This window comes from Anomaloglossus baeobatrachus, chromosome 6, assembly GCF_048569485.1.
Source record: "Anomaloglossus baeobatrachus isolate aAnoBae1 chromosome 6, aAnoBae1.hap1, whole genome shotgun sequence".
In the NCBI taxonomy this organism is placed as follows: Eukaryota; Metazoa; Chordata; class Amphibia; order Anura; family Aromobatidae; genus Anomaloglossus; species Anomaloglossus baeobatrachus.
Window position 1 is genome coordinate 528,146,876 of NC_134358.1, and position 16,211 is coordinate 528,163,086.

At 53.4% G+C, this 16,211-nt stretch overlaps 1 protein-coding gene across 1 annotated transcript in view; it reads right to left on the bottom strand.

Moving 5' to 3' along the window:
- Positions 1-16,211, bottom strand: part of MYO3A (myosin IIIA) — a gene marked incomplete at its 5' end in the record, with an annotated part of 269,215 nt that overhangs the window by 85,520 nt on the left and 167,484 nt on the right. Inside the window, 2 exons of the mRNA XM_075316162.1 lie at positions 5,457-5,619; positions 14,148-14,259. Of these exons, the coding sequence (XP_075172277.1) occupies positions 5,457-5,619; positions 14,148-14,259 (275 nt within the window). The remainder of the gene's footprint in view (positions 1-5,456; positions 5,620-14,147; positions 14,260-16,211) is intronic.

Consider the following 16,211-nt stretch of genomic DNA (forward strand, 5'->3'; position numbering starts at 1 on the left):
AACTTTTTAGGCCTTGTCCAAGTAGAGTTAAAGAGGTTTTTCCACCAACAAAGTTAATTTTAAAGTGGATCTTAATCAATAGATCTTAGAAAAATAATAATTTCCACAATTGAATGAGTTTACAAAAAATGTTCCTGTGCTGAGATAATCTTATATATGTGCCCCTGCTATGTACTGTGTAATGGCCATGTCTGACTGTACAGGGAAATGGTCTTGTTATACCACAGCTCCTGAGCCAGGGAGGACGCAAAAGAGTATAAAGACATTACAACATGGGATCTTAGCTGATTCTTTTTGTGAGGTAAAACATTTCCCTGCCTGTTTTTTAAAAAAAGTTTTACCTCAAAGAAAGAATAATTTGCAATCCCATGCTGTGCTATGTTTATTATCTCTTTTGCGTCCTCCCCTGTCCAGCAGCTGTGGTATGATCAGACCATGTTCCTGTATGGTCAGACACGGCCATTAAATGGCACCCCAATGGTCCAGTTGCCACAGTAACATTGCCCTCCTCACAGGGGGTGATGCTATGCTTGGAAGCTAGAGGGGGGTCCCCCATGCTAGGTGGCACCAGCAGTCAACACTTTCCTAACTCCAGACCAGAAGGGGGAGCTCAAGAACCTGGTTTAAAGGGAGCTTCCCTATGCATTTTGGCCTGGGGGAGGAGTTAGTTACACTCACAGAGAACTGAAACTGAAAGGAGAGAGAGAGAAGACAGTCTCTGAGAAGGGAGCTGCAAAGGAGCTTCCTCAGGGCCGAGCGCAGAAGACAGGACAATGGGGTCCTAGGCTGCATGGGTACTGAAGTCCCAACAGCTGCCTACTATATGGGTGAAAACTAGTACCGATACAAAGAAGAGGGCCGCAGCGTAGCTTCAAGCCGCAGGGACCCACAAATTATGGCGCAAGAAGGTAGGCCTCTGAATCCACCTGGCTAGGTGGATCCCCTCAATTGCTTCCAGTCTCCCGGGCCTGTATCATCTACTACCAAGTAAAAGATAAAGGAAACTACGGCTCCTGTGTTGTCCGGTCCTGCACCCAGGGCCGGTGTCAGCACCCGGCACACATGGTCAAATGCCGGGGCCCTGAACAGCTGGGGGGGCCCCCTCACAGTCTTCAGTCCTGCAGGCCACAGGCTGAGTTCCAGCGACTGCAGTGCTTGCGCTGGCAGCCGTACTCAGGGCCGCCATCAGGGCATTTCAACCATGATTCCTGTAAGGGGCCCCGCGAGCAGAAGCCAGAAGGGGGCCCGCTACTGACAGCCCTGGCCCCTCCCCTTTCATTCCTCTGCTCACCAGGCCCCAGGGAGTGGGGCCCTTCCTGCTCTGCACTGAATGTGATCGGTGCAGGACAGGAAATGTACTAGACCAAAACGGAGGCTGAGGTGAAGGACCTTTCATGTCATCTGACTAATCATGTGCCTAATCACATGACCGATGAAGTGGCAGGTCCTGCTGTTCACCTGCTGCAGCCTCCATGCATGTCCCAGTGGCTTCTCTCTCCTGCTCTGCACCGATCAGGAACTGCAAGGTGAAGCAATGTATAGTGTGTGTAACTGTGCATCTAACGGTTAATGTTTGATTGGTGAGGACTGTTTGCCGAATTGGAGATTTTCCAAGATGTGTATCTATGTATGTCAGTATATATAACTATATAAGTTTATGTCTGTCTATATGTATTTTTTGTGAATTTGTCTTTAAATATGTATATGTATGTATGCCTGTAAGTGTATGTATCTGCGCATATGCGTCTCTATGTGTGGATGGGGCCCACTGAGACTCTTTCGCCCGGGGCCCACGCAAATTTGGATCCGTCCCTGCCTGCACCCCAACATTAGGTCCCTCCATAATTTGTAAAGACTACTACTCCTAACAGCCCTGGGGCCCAGCTTTACCTGTGGAGAGCTATACAAACTCAGCTGCGTCATCATCTGCCCTAGCGGTCCCATCCCGCAGCGTCGGCTATAAGTGGCCGAGTACCACAGGTGGCGTCACAAATTCATTATCTCCTCTTGTAAATAATCCCCCCTGTCTGTAATGACACTGCTAGGGTCACGGAGCCAAGCCCTGCCACCGTGAACATCCTCCCAGAACGGAACTGGCCCGGTAACGGGTGCCCCACGGCCCTGGTGGGCATGTCAATTACACAGTACATAGCAGGGACACATATATAAGATTATCTCAGCACAGGAACATTTTTTATTAAATACATCAAATTGTGGAAATAATTATTATTCCAAGATCTATTGATTAAAATCAACTTTGTGGGAAAACTCCTTTAAGTTTAAATTTGCTCTTACGGGTGCCCACGTTGATGTGGCAGTCGAGCTCACGCGAATTGACCAATTTCTACACTAAATATCTATCTATTTATCTATCTAAATCTAAAAAAGCAGGCAGAATTCCAGCAGAATTTAATGGTCCATGTGAATAGTGACAATATATCAGCTCAGGAGAACCCTTGTCAAACCTTGTGAGCTGAGCCGATACATTGCCCCTGTTCACATGGACCATTAGTGCTGCTTTTGGTTTTGGATTTTCATATGAAGCGTTGTAGGGCTATGACCTACGGTCTGTTGCTCACTGTTAGTAATGACAGGTGCTGGTTTGATTCATTTATATTATCTACTGACCTAACTTCCCGTCAATGAATCTGAGCAAAATCTCTGAAAAGCATGAAGCAAATGTGAACAGGTGAAAGCTGCTCTGCCTGTATTGTATACGTGTGTATATATGTGTGCAACAGCCATTACCCCCACGTAAACAGGAGATATGATGAGGATAACATGATCCTCTATGGAGATATCAATATTCAGCAGCCTGTATATACAGGGCAGTCGTCTTGTATGTGGACTATATGGTGGATCTGCGCTCATTATTGGATGAAAAATGGGCCTGTTCTAAAAGCAGCTTAAGGCCTCCTTCACACGTCAGTGATTCCGGTACGTATGATGGCATTTTTATACATACTGGAATCACGGACATACACAGACCCATTAAAATCAATGGGTCTGCACACACATCAGAGATTTCTCATGGACCTTGAGTCCGCATGGAGCACATGCGTGTTCGTGTGTTCCAAACGGAGACAAGTCAATTTTTCTCCGGCAGCACGCATGTCACGCGGACCACAGACTAATGTGATCCATGTAACACTTACTGGATAAAACCCGTGTCTTTGAAATAAAATTATTTTCTATACTCACCTGTCTCCAATAGGGCTGAGCAGATCCGGACTGTAAAAGTCTGTATCTGCGCGGTTTCAACGCTATCTGGGTGCCGGATCTGGGATTCCGGGTGCATGATCCGGATTCGGCAATTAAAGTAAAAATAAACAAAATAAGAAATAAGTGAGAGTTTCATACTTATCGAGACTCGGTGTCATGGCGGCACCCTGCTTCCGGGTCGCGCATTCACTTCCTGTACTGTGCATGTATAGACACAGCTTTCCGTGTTTTCCCCGCCCGCCGGCCGTCCTTTTGTCTGTGATTGGTTGCAGGCTGACGGGCCCTCAGCCTGTGCCAGTATCTCCTGCAGTCATCGCTCATCGCGGCTCAGTAATAGGCTACACTCATAGCTGGCAGTCTTCTCTATGGCAGCTAGCTGTGAGATGTAACAGAGCTGGATGTGTCGTGGGACCTCGTGGGACCTCGTGGGACCTCGTGTGGATTACGCCGGAGCTGCAGGATGTTGGGGGTTAATAAAGTGGTGAAGGAGGGTGTGTGTTTTGTACTTTATTCCAAATAAAGGATTTTTCTCTCTGTGTGTGCTTATTTACATTCACTTACAGGTTAGTGTGATGCAGGAACATGATAGATGCCTGTGCCATCACAAACCTAGGGATTAGTAGCAGCTGTGCGCTGTTATTAACCCCTTATTACCCTGATTGGCACTGCATCAGGCCAACGGGAAGGTCCGGTAATGCACCGGGATTGTCACATGTAATAGATGCGGCAATACCGGGTAGCTGCGGGCCGAGAATACCAGCCCCCAGCCAGCGTTATCATGGCTGAGGATGAAAACTAGGGGGAACCGCATGTCGTTTTTTTTTTAATTATTTATTTACATAAAAAAAAAAGCCGGAGTCACGCTTGCGAGGGATACGCTGCATTTCCCGCCCACCGGCTGTCTTGCCACCTGTGATTGGTTGCAGTCAGCTGACACGATGACACTCAGGATGGGGGTGCATTTAACTGCAACCAATTACACGCCGGTGGGTGGGCAAAGTAGTGAATATTGAATTGTCGGATCCAGAAGGGAAATGAGTGACCCGGAAGGAGTGTGCCGCCATGACACAGCCTCGGTGAGTATACTTCACTCGCTCCTACCCCCCCTATCCTCTCCATAAACATTTTTAATCTCCAGATTCCGGTCCCCATTGACTTATATGGGCACCGGATTCCGGAGTGGATTGGACTCTTTAAAATCTGGCAGTGATCTGCCGGTCCCGGTTTTTGGGGAGTTCGATCAGCTCTAGTCTCCAGCCCTGCTGTCTTTGGCTGTCACTTGCTTCAGGGCCCACTCATTATGCTCATTGCTATTCCCTGCACCACGGACTCGGAAGCAAGTTTGGTCGCAGCGCCGGAGACATCAGCACCACGGACAGCAGTGCTGGGGACAGATGTGTAAAAAGTTCCTGATCTCGGTGTGCTCAATGTGAAGAAGACTGAAAAGACAAAAGGCGCTAATAGGGTACTAATGTTCAAAAGCGTTTGTAGGTAAAAATCAGATGTACTCACCTGATACAGTTGTTAAAATAGTCACAACTGCTATTGAAAGCGTGTAGGCTATGGCTGCAGCAGGCACCACGAGGAGTTGGCATCAAAAGATCAAATAGAAGTGGATTCCTGCTCTGTCGTAAGAAGATGGTCAGCAGCAATGGTTAAACGTGATTTTATGTGTTTCAGAGATCACATCTCCTTCCTCAGATAAATCACACATGCACAAGCAGCGTCGGACTGGCTACCGGAGGAATCTCCAGTAATGCCAGGCCTGGATTCAGGTACCTGCATTGCACTTCGGAGCTCTCACGTGAGCTCCGGAGAGCAGATTAGACTGTACCGCGAGCGCCGAGTGATTGATTCCCAGGCGCTTGCGGTTCAGTTCATGACAGCTGCAGACAAGCCGGGTTGATCTCCGGAGTTCAGGTGAGAGCTCCGGAGTGCAATGCAGGTACCTGACTCCAGGGCTGGCCTTACTGGAGATTCCTCCGGTAGCCAGTCCGACGCTGTGCACAAGTATGATTTATAATTTTAACCATTACTGCTGACCATCTTCTTACAACAGCGCGGGAGTCCACTTCCATTTGATCTTTTGACGTGATCTCCGTGATTTTGGCACACGGATGGGCCATACGCACCTTCAACACAGCCGTGAAAAACGTGTGTGTCTTTCATTGTCATGTGAAAGAGGCCTTACCAACCACAGTGCACAAACCTTATGAGATGCTGGAAGTTTTTACCTGACTGTATTTTCACTGCACTTTGCTCTCGTTGATACTTTAGTTTCTGATATCTTTTCGCTCCCAGCCATCCTTTGACACAAGCTTGAAAAAGAACAATTCTATTGACTATGTTCTTTACCATACGATCCAGATGTTCAACATGGTAATATTTAAGGAAGACCTAAAAAATAGCAATAAGTAAGACAATATTAATTAATATTATTTTTTTTCTGATTTAAACCAGCATAAAATTTACATGAATGAGATTTATGCATTGCAAACATGAAAGGTGACAAAAATATACATAAAACTTTAGGCAATGGCTAACAATGGGACAAAATAAGCACTACATCAGTGTTTTAAAAAGTTTTTTTAATGTCATATTAATATATTTAAAGGGGTCATGAACATGGATCTCTTTTCCTTAGTATAGTTCACTTACAACAACCTGATCACCAGATGACCTGCTCCTAGGAATCGTGCCAACTAGTGGTAACAAGTGGGAGAACCGCTCAACAAATGTTCAATTCCCCTGCAGCACCCCCACAGGAGAAACAAAAAATTACACGGTTCTGATTGAATTTAATATGCCGACATGTCTTACTACTGTCACGGTCTTTCCTCCGTTGCAGAGTTTAATGACATGTTCTGGGTCACAGTCTCACTTTACCTTGTGAGACTCTGCTGATAAAATGGATTCCCTTTCTTTTGGGGAGGAGAGGGTTAATGTCAGTTTAACTTCCAGCAGCTCCTGACTCCTGGTCAGTTGTTTTTGGTTGGGACCACTCCCAGGTCCTATATATACCACCTACTCCCAGTAGAGAGTGCTGGTTATTTTCATTCATTTGGAATCTTGGCCAGGCGGTGAAAGGAGCTGGAAAACCCTCTCTGAGACTTGTGTTGTGGGCTGCAGCATTGGTGCTTGCTGCAGCAGTTCTAGGTGTGCTGGTTGTACAGTATGGATGTTACCCAGTAGTCTGTTTTCTCCCCCCCCCCCTGTTTATGTTGTTTCTCCTTGTGCACTTTTAGGGTCTACTTTGTGTGTGGTTGCCGTGTGTTGGAGTTGTTGTATTGGTTACCCCTGTTTGGTCTTTATTTGTCGTTGGGGTTGTAGACTTCAGTTCTTGTCCCTTCCCCCCCAGGTGGTGGGTTGTGGAGGGGCGGGGGGTCTTACCATCAGGGACAAGGACAGGAGATAGGGCCTAGGTTGGGGGCCCGGACCTCCATTCAAGGGTACCTCAGGGTGTTAGGGGTACTTTGCACGTTGCGACATCGCTACTGCAATATCGTCGGGGTCAAATCGAAAGTGAGGCACATCCGGCGCTGGTAACGACGTCGCAACGTGAAAAGCCTAGATGCGCCGATAAACGATCGCAAAAGCGTCGTAAATCGGTGATCTGTGTAGCGTCGGACATTTTCATAATGTCGCTACATCAGGAGATACGATGTTGTTCCTCGTTCCTGCGGCAGCACACATCGCTGTGTGTGAAGCCGCAGGAGCGAGGAACATCTCCTTACCTGCCTCCACCGGCTATGCGGAAGGAAGGAGGTGGGCGGGATGTTTACGTCTCGCTCATCTCTGCCCCTCCGCTTCTATTGGCCGCCTGCCGTGTGACGTCGCTCTGACGCCACACGACCCGCCCCCTTAGCAAGGAGGCGGGTCGCCGGCCAGAGCGACGTCGCAGGGCAGGTAAGTGCGTGTGAAGCTGCCGTCGCGATAATGTTCGCTACGGCAGCTATCACAAGATATTGCATGTGCGACGGGGGCGGGGACTATCGCGCTCGGCATCGCTAGCATCGGCTAGCGATGTTGCAGCATGCAAAGTACCCCTTAGAGTGAGCGCAGGGCCCCCAGCTTTAGGGACAGTATAGGTTTCACTGTGTTCCCCAGCCACCCGTGACAACTACTTGTCCCCTGCAATAGGGGCAGGACTTGGTGCTTGCATTTTAATGGGGTTTTCATGAGAAAATCCATGCAATTCCAAATTTCAGTACCTTACTGAATATTTGAAAATATATTTATTCTAAACCAGTCCAGCCTTTAGATTAATAACATATACCAGTGTCAGAGTAAAAAAATTTTCTAATCTGAACTGGCAGCGGGTGTCGTCCTATTATTTAAATACCCAGACAATGCCCAAATTCTCTTTTAAAAGGGAATAGGAGGAGATGGGGTTAAACACCACGCTGCCGTATCAATCTGGAAACTTCTTTTGGAAAATATGGTGATTTATTTCTATGCGTTTCAGAGCAATAGCTCCTTCTTCAGGATGGAATCACAGATGCACCAATCTACATCTGTGATTTTATCCTGAAGGAGCTATTTCTCCGAAATGCAAAGGAAATAAATCACCATATTTCCAAAAAAAAGTATCCAGCCTCATATATTATACGGTAACCCCTTCTCCTCCAACTCCCTTTTGAATATTTTGCCACGCGGACTGCGGCAGCCAAGGATTTTCTCCCACATGCCCTTATAGTGGTTGTGACTCTCACAACCAGGGCCGTATTTACCATTAGGCACCCGTGGTCCGGTGCCTAGGGCGGCAGATTGTGAGGGGCGGCACCTTCTGGCAGCAAAAAAAAAAAAAAAAAAAAAAAAAAAATTTTTTTTTTTTTTTTTTTTTTTTTTTACATTTTTTTTTTTTGTGGCCGCCGAGCACAGGGAGCTGATTGACCCCGGAACTGCCGGCGCCTGCACTTCCGGGGTCAAAGGCGCGCGCCAATCAGCTCCTTCCTCTGTGCTGCGTCCACTGCTGTGTGGACGTCACATGCAGAGCTCACAGCAGGACGCCGCGGAGGACGCCGTGATGGAAGCCGGTGTCAGAAGAGGATACTCACGTGAGCCAGGAAGATGGCGGCGGGCACTGGAGCAGGTAAGTGGATTCATAAGGAGCGTGGGAGTGTCTCTAATGCAGACCAGAGATCTGCGCATGCGGGGGGGGGAGGCGGCAAAGGCAGATACTGGAGGGAGGCAGAGGCTGAGACTGGGGGGAGGCTGGAGGGAGGCAGAGGCTGAGACTGGGGGGAGGCTGGAGGGAGGCAGAGGCTGAGACTGGGGGGAGGCTGGAGGGAGGCAGAGGCTGAGACTGGAGGGAGGCAGTGGCTGAGACTGGGGGGAGGCTGGAGGGAGGCAGAGGCTGAGACTGGAGAGAGGCAGAGGCTGAGACTGGGGGGAGGCTGGAGGGAGGCAGAGGCTGAGACTGGAGGGAGGCAGAGGCTGAGACTGGGGGAGGCTGGAGGGAGGCAGAGGCAGAGACTGGGGGGGGGCTGGAGGGAGGCAGAGGCAGAGACTGGGGGGAGGCTGGAGGGAGGCAGAGGCTGAGACTGGGGGAGGCTGGAGAGAGGCAGAGGCAGAGACTGGGGGGAGGCTGGAGGGAGGCAGAGGCAGAGACTGGGGGGAGGCTGGAGGGAGGCAGAGGCAGAGACTGGGGGGAGGCTGGAGGGAGGCAGAGGCTGAGACTGGGGGGAGTTTGGAGGGAGGCAGAGGCTGAGACTGGAGGGAGGCAGAGGCTGAGACTGTGGGGAGGCTGGAGGGAGGCAGAGGCTGAGACTGGGGGAGGCTGGAGGGAGGCAGAGGCAGAGACTGGGGGGAGGCTGGAGGGAGGCAGAGGCAGAGACTGGGGGGAGGCTGGAGAGAGGCAGAGGCTGAGACTGGGGGGAGGCTGGAGAGAGGCAGAGGCTGAGACTGGGGGGAGGCTGGAGGGAGGCAGAGGCAGAGACTGGGGGAGGCTGGAGGGAGGCAGAGGCAGAGACTGGGGGGAGGCTGGAGGGAGGCAGAGGAAGAGACTGGGGGGAGGCTGGAGGGAGGCAGAGGCAGAGACTGGGGGGAGGCTGGAGGGAGGCAGAGGCTGAGACTGGGGGGGAGGCTGGAGGGAGGCAGAGGCAGAGACTGGGGGGAGGCTGGAGGGAGGCAGAGGCAGAGACTGGAGGGAGGCAGAGGCTGAGACTGGAGGGAGGCAGAGGCTGAGACTGGGGGGAGGCTGGAGGGAGGCTGAGACTGGAGAGAGGCAGAGGCTGAGACTGTGGGGAGGCTGGAGGGAGGCAGAGGCTGAGACTGGAGAGAGGCTGAGACTGGGGGGAGGCTGGAGGGAGGCAGAGGCTGAGACTGGAGAGAGGCAGAGGCTGAGACTGTGGGGAGGCTGGAGGGAGGCAGAGGCTGAGACTGGGGGAGGCTGGAGGGAGGCAGAGGCAGAGACTGGGGGGAGGCTGGAGGGAGGCAGAGGCAGAGACTGGGAAGAGGCTGGAGGGAGGCAGAGGCTGAGACTGGGGGGAGGCTGGAGAGAGGCAGAGGCTGAGACTGGGGGAGGCTGGAGGGAGGCAGAGGCAGAGACTGGGGGGAGGCTGGAGGGAGGCAGAGGCAGAGACTGGGGGGAGGCTGGAGGGAGGCAGAGGCAGAGACTGGGGGGAGGCTGGAGGGAGGCAGAGGCAGAGACTGGGGGGAGGCTGGAGGGAGGCAGAGGCTGAGACTGGGGGGAGGCTGGAGGGAGGCAGAGGCTGAGACTGTGGGGAGGCTGGAGGGAGGCAGAGGCTGAGACTGGGGGGAGGCTGGAGGGAGACTGAGGCAGAGACTGGGGGGAGGCTGGAGGGAGGCAGAGGCAGAGACTGGGGGGAGGCTGGAGGGAGGCAGAGGCTGAGACTGGGGGGAGGCTGGAGAGAGGCAGAGGCTGAGACTGGGGGGAAGCTGGAGGGAGGCAGAGGCAGAGACTGGGGGGAGGCTGGAGGGAGGCAGAGGCAGAGACTGGGGGGGAGGCTGGAGGGAGGCAGAGGCAGAGACTGGGGGGAGGCTGGAGGGAGGCAGAGTCAGAGACTGGGGGCAGGCTGGAGGGAGGCAGAGGCAGAGACTGGGGGGAGGCTGGAGGGAGGCAGAGGCTGAGACTGGAGGGAGGCTGAGACTGGGGGGAGGCTGGAGGGAGACTGAGGCTGAGACTGGGGGGAGGCTGGAGGGAGGCTGAGGCTGAGACTGAAGGGAGGCTGAGGCTGAGACTGGGGGGAGGCTGGAGGGAGGCAGAGACTGGGGGGAGGCTGGAGGGAGGCAGAGGCAGAGACTGGGGGGAGGCTGGAGGGAGGCAGAGACTGGGGGGAGGCTGGAGGGAGGCTGAGGCTGAGACTGGAGGGAGGCTGAGGCTGAGACTTGAGGGAGGCTGAGGCTGAGACTGGGGGAGGCTGGAGGGAGGCAGAGGCAGAGACTGGGGGGAGGCTGGAGGGAGGCAGAGACTGGGAAGAGGCTGGAGGGAGGCAGAGGCTGAGACTGGGGGGAGGCTGGAGAGAGGCAGAGGCTGAGACTGGGGGAGGCTGGAGGGAGGCAGAGGCAGAGACTGGGGGGAGGCTGGAGGGAGGCAGAGGCAGAGACTGGGGGGAGGCTGGAGGGAGGCAGAGGCAGAGACTGGGGGGAGGCTGGAGGGAGGCAGAGGCAGAGACTGGGGGGAGGCTGGAGGGAGGAAGAGGCAGAGACTGGGGGGAGGCTGGAGGGAGGCAGAGGCAGAGACTGGGGGGAGGCTGGAGGGAGGCAGAGGCTGAGACTGGGGGGAGTTTGGAGGGAGGCAGAGGCTGAGACTGGAGGGAGGCAGAGGCTGAGACTGTGGGGAGGCTGGAGGGAGGCAGAGGCTGAGACTGGGGGAGGCTGGAGGGAGGCAGAGGCAGAGACTGGGGGGAGGCTGGAGGGAGGCAGAGGCAGAGACTGGGGGGAGGCTGGAGGGAGGCAGAGGCTGAGACTGGGGGGAGGCTGGAGAGAGGCAGAGGCTGAGACTGGGTGGAGGCTGGAGGGAGGCAGAGGCAGAGACTGGGGGAGGCTGGAGGGAGGCAGAGGAAGAGACTGGGGGGAGGCTGGAGGGAGGCAGAGGCAGAGACTGGGGGGAGGCTGGAGGGAGGCAGAGGCTGAGACTGGGGGGAGGCTGGAGGGAGGCAGAGGCAGAGACTGGGGGGAGGCTGGAGGGAGGCAGAGGCAGAGACTGGGGGGAGGCTGGAGGGAGGCAGAGGCAGAGACTGGAGGGAGGCAGAGGCTGAGACTGGAGGGAGGCAGAGGCTGAGACTGGGGGGAGGCTGGAGGGAGGCAGAGGCTGAGACTGGAGAGAGGCAGAGGCTGAGACTGTGGGGAGGCTGGAGGGAGGCAGAGGCTGAGACTGGAGAGAGGCAGAGGCTGAGACTGGGGGGAGGCTGGAGGGAGGCAGAGGCTGAGACTGGAGAGAGGCAGAGGCTGAGACTGTGGGGAGGCTGGAGGGAGGCAGAGGCTGAGACTGGGGGAGGCTGGAGGGAGGCAGAGGCAGAGACTGGGGGGAGGCTGGAGGGAGGCAGAGGCAGAGACTGGGAAGAGGCTGGAGGGAGGCAGAGGCTGAGACTGGGGGGAGGCTGGAGAGAGGCAGAGGCTGAGACTGGGGGAGGCTGGAGGGAGGCAGAGGCAGAGACTGGGGGGAGGCTGGAGGGAGGCAGAGGCAGAGACTGGGGGGAGGCTGGAGGGAGGCAGAGGCAGAGACTGGGGGGAGGCTGGAGGGAGGCAGAGGCAGAGACTGGGGGGAGGCTGGAGGGAGGCAGAGGCTGAGACTGGGGGGAGGCTGGAGGGAGGCAGAGGCTGAGACTGTGGGGAGGCTGGAGGGAGGCAGAGGCTGAGACTGGGGGGAGGCTGGAGGGAGACTGAGGCAGAGACTGGGGGGAGGCTGGAGGGAGGCAGAGGCAGAGACTGGGGGGAGGCTGGAGGGAGGCAGAGGCTGAGACTGGGGGGAGGCTGGAGAGAGGCAGAGGCTGAGACTGGGGGGAAGCTGGAGGGAGGCAGAGGCAGAGACTGGGGGGAGGCTGGAGGGAGGCAGAGGCAGAGACTGGGGGGGAGGCTGGAGGGAGGCAGAGGCAGAGACTGGGGGGAGGCTGGAGGGAGGCAGAGTCAGAGACTGGGGGCAGGCTGGAGGGAGGCAGAGGCAGAGACTGGGGGGAGGCTGGAGGGAGGCAGAGGCTGAGACTGGAGGGAGGCTGAGACTGGGGGGAGGCTGGAGGGAGACTGAGGCTGAGACTGGGGGGAGGCTTGAGGGAGGCTGAGGCTGAGACTGAAGGGAGGCTGAGGCTGAGACTGGGGGGAGGCTGGAGGGAGGCAGAGACTGGGGGGAGGCTGGAGGGAGGCAGAGGCAGAGACTGGGGGGAGGCTGGAGGGAGGCTGAGGCTGAGACTGGAGGGAGGCTGAGGCTGAGACTTGAGGGAGGCTGAGGCTGAGACTGGAGGGAGGCTGGAGGGAGGCTGAGGCGGAGACTGGGGCAGGCTGAGGCTGGGGGGGAGGCAAAGGCTGAGACTGGGGAAGAGAGGCTGATGCTGAGGGAAGATAGAGGCTGATGCTGGGGGAGAGAGGCTGATGCTGGGGGAGTGGGAGAGAGGGGCTAATGCTAGAGACAGAGGACAAGGGATGTGGGATAGTGCAATGACAAAATCGATTGGGTGGGGGGAGTGTAAGGACTCAGAATAAGAGGGGGCAGCATTGGGAGCTCATTGTGAAGAAGGGGCAGCATGTGTGGGATCAGTATGGAGTGGAGCAATGTAGGGGAGTCAATATCAAGAGTGGGGTAGTGTGTGTGGGGGGGGGTCTCAGCATAAGCGTTAGTGTGGTGGTCTTAGCATGAGTGGGGCAACATGAAGGTCTCATTATGGAAAAGAGGAAGGCAGCATTAGGAGCTCATGGAGAGGGACAGCATGCATGGGACATTGTGAGAAGGGGGCAGCATGCATGGGACACTGAGGAGGGGGCAGCATGCATGAGACATTGTGAGAAGGGGGCAGCATGCATGGGACACTGAGGAGGGGGCAGCATGCATGAGACATTGTGAGGAGGGAGCAGCATGCATGGGACATTGTGAGGAAGGAGCAGCATGCATGGGACATTGTGAGGAGGGAGCATCAAGCATGAGACATTGTGCGGAGGGAGCAGCATTCATGGGACATTGTGAGGAGGGAGCAGCATGCATGGGACATTGTGAGGAGGGGGCAGCATGCATGGGACATTGTGAGGAGGGGGCAGCATGCATGGGACATTGTGAGGAGGGGGCAGCATGCATGGGACATTGTCCTCACATCATGCTGCTCCCTCCTCACAATGTACAGATCATATTTCATAATCGAGGAAGGTGTGGTGGATATACAGTAGTTTATAAGGGAGGGCAGTGTGGTGTTTATTAGGGGCAGTGTCACAGTCACAGTATATAAGTGGGGACGGTGTGGTGGGAATATTTTATACTCATGCTATGTTTTGATGTGCCTGTGGTGATTCCCATTGGGGGGGGGGGGGTTCGTTTCTTATTGATACTTTTTAAAGTGTGCTACAGAGTAGATCTGCCTTAAACAGATGTCGTGTGCGAAAACTCAGTTTTACGTTGTCACTAAGGGGCGCGACCACTTAAAGTGCCTAGGGCAGCACGAAGGCAAAATACAGCCCTGCTCACAACCACCCCAGGTGAGCAACATCTTATCTCATGTTTCAACCTATCTCCACCCAGGTAAGGCCTGATCTGATCTGGTTTTATCTCTCCAGCTCCTGCGTTACAAATCCTCTTTTACAAGGTCCATTCAGTGGACCCCGCACCCCACTAATACTTCTGTAAGAAAAAGCGTTAAGCAGCATAAATGGAGGTAAACTAAGTATTTCACCTTATAATAAACTAGCATGATCAGGTTTATAGTATTAGATTATTTATCAAGTCAGATAAAAAAGTAAGCAGAGTCTCTAGTCATTAATACCTTTGTTTTCCCTAAAACCCAGTGGTGTACGTTTCCTTTCTCCAGTATAGATGCACAGCATTCAGGGCTGACCGGAGGATCTTCATAGGACTTAAAGCAAATCAGGTAGTATCTTAAAAGACACAGAGATTATTATTTTAATATGAACAGGATGCAGAATAATACAGTATGTATGTTCAATATATATATATATATATATATATATATATATATACAGTACAGACCAAAAGTTTGGACACACCTTCTCATTCAAAGAGTTTTCTTTATTTTCAGGACTCTGAAAATTGTAGATTCACATTGAAGACATCAAAAGTATGAATTAAAACATGTGGAATTAAATACTTAAAGTGTGAAACAACTGAAAATATGTCTTATATTCTAGGTTCTTCAAAGTAGCCACCTTTTGCTTTTATTACTACTTTGCACACTCTTGGCATTCTCTTGATGAGCTTCAAGAGGTAGTCACCGGAAATGGTCTTCCAACAGTCTTGAAGGAGTTCCCAGAGATGCTTAGCACTTGTTGGCCCTTTTGCCTTCACTCTGTGGTCCAGCTCACCCCAAACCATCTCGATTGGGTTCAGGTCTGGTGACTCTGGAGACCAGGTCATCTGGCGTAGCACCCCATGACTCTCCTTCTTAGTCAAATTGCCCTTACACAGCCTGGAGGTGGGGTCATTGCCCTGTTGAAAAATAAATGATGGTCCAACTAAACGCAAACTGGATGGAATAGCATCCTGCTGCAAGATGCTGTGGTAGCCATGCTGGTTCATATGCCTTCAATTTTGAATAAATCCCCAACAGTGTCACCAGCAAAGTACCCCCACACCATCACACCTCCTCCTCCATGCTTCACAGTGGGAACCAGGCATGTAGAGTCCATCCATTCACCTTTTCTGCATTGTACAAAGACACGGTGGTTGTTGGATCCAAAGATCTCAAATTTGGACTCATCAGACCAAAGCACAGATCTCCACTGGTCTAATGTCCATTCCTTGTATTCTTTAGCCCAAACAAGTCTCTTCTGCTTGTTGCCTGTCCTTAGCAGTGGTTTTCTAGCAGCTATTTTACCATGAAGGCCTGCTGCACAAAGTCTCCTCTTAACAGTTGTTCTAGAGATGTGTCTGCTGCTAGAACTCTGTGTGGCATTGACCTGGTCTCTAATCTGAGCTGCTGTTTACCTGCAATTTCTGAAGCCGGTGAACCGGATAAACTTATCCGCCGCAGCAGAGGTGACTCTTGGTCTTCCTTTCCTGGGGTCCTCATGTGAGCCAGTTTCTTTGCAGCGTTTGATGGTTTTTGGCACTGCACTTGGGGACACTTGCAAAGTTTTCACAATTTTTCAGACTGACTGACCATCATTTCTTAAAGTAATGATGGCCACTGGTTTTTCTTTACTTAGCTGCTTTTTTTCTTGCCATAATACAAATTCTAACAGTCTATTCAGTAGGACTATTGTGATGCCCTGGACCCCAGGGGTCACAGAATAACACCACATACACACACCCCCTCCCCTGGTCAGGAACACCAGTCAAACAAAACCCCTGTTGCCTCCCTCCACGGTCTGATGTGCACACCAGGTGGGGCGGAGCCAGGCGGTTGGCCCCGCCCACCGAGGAGTTCACAGGCCTGGAGGCGGGAAAAGTAGTTTAGTTTAGTTTTGGAGTGGAAGTGGAGAGGTGGAAGTGAGAGGAGCAAAGACTGTGTGTGTCTGGGTCGGAGCCCAGGCACAATCAGCAAGGTCGGCAGATGGTGGTGGCCGTCTGCAGGAGTTGGTGGAGGCCAGCGGAACCATAGGACTGGGATTGGGCGGTGGCCCGCCGGTACTGAACCAGGGAGCAAATTGAAGCCAAGCACCAAGGCAAGCTACTTAGACCCCAACTAGCCTCGGAAGCCGCCGTAAAGGTCAACTTCTCTGATTGGGGTCTGGACCTCAGGGGTTCATTCCCAACCAAGTCCCATCAGAAGGCAACAGCCCAACCCGTCCGGATAAGAGCCACCGCCAAGGGCCAGAGATCCAAGGACCAGCGCCTGCGGGCAAAACGGGCTCTCCCGACACGTACACGC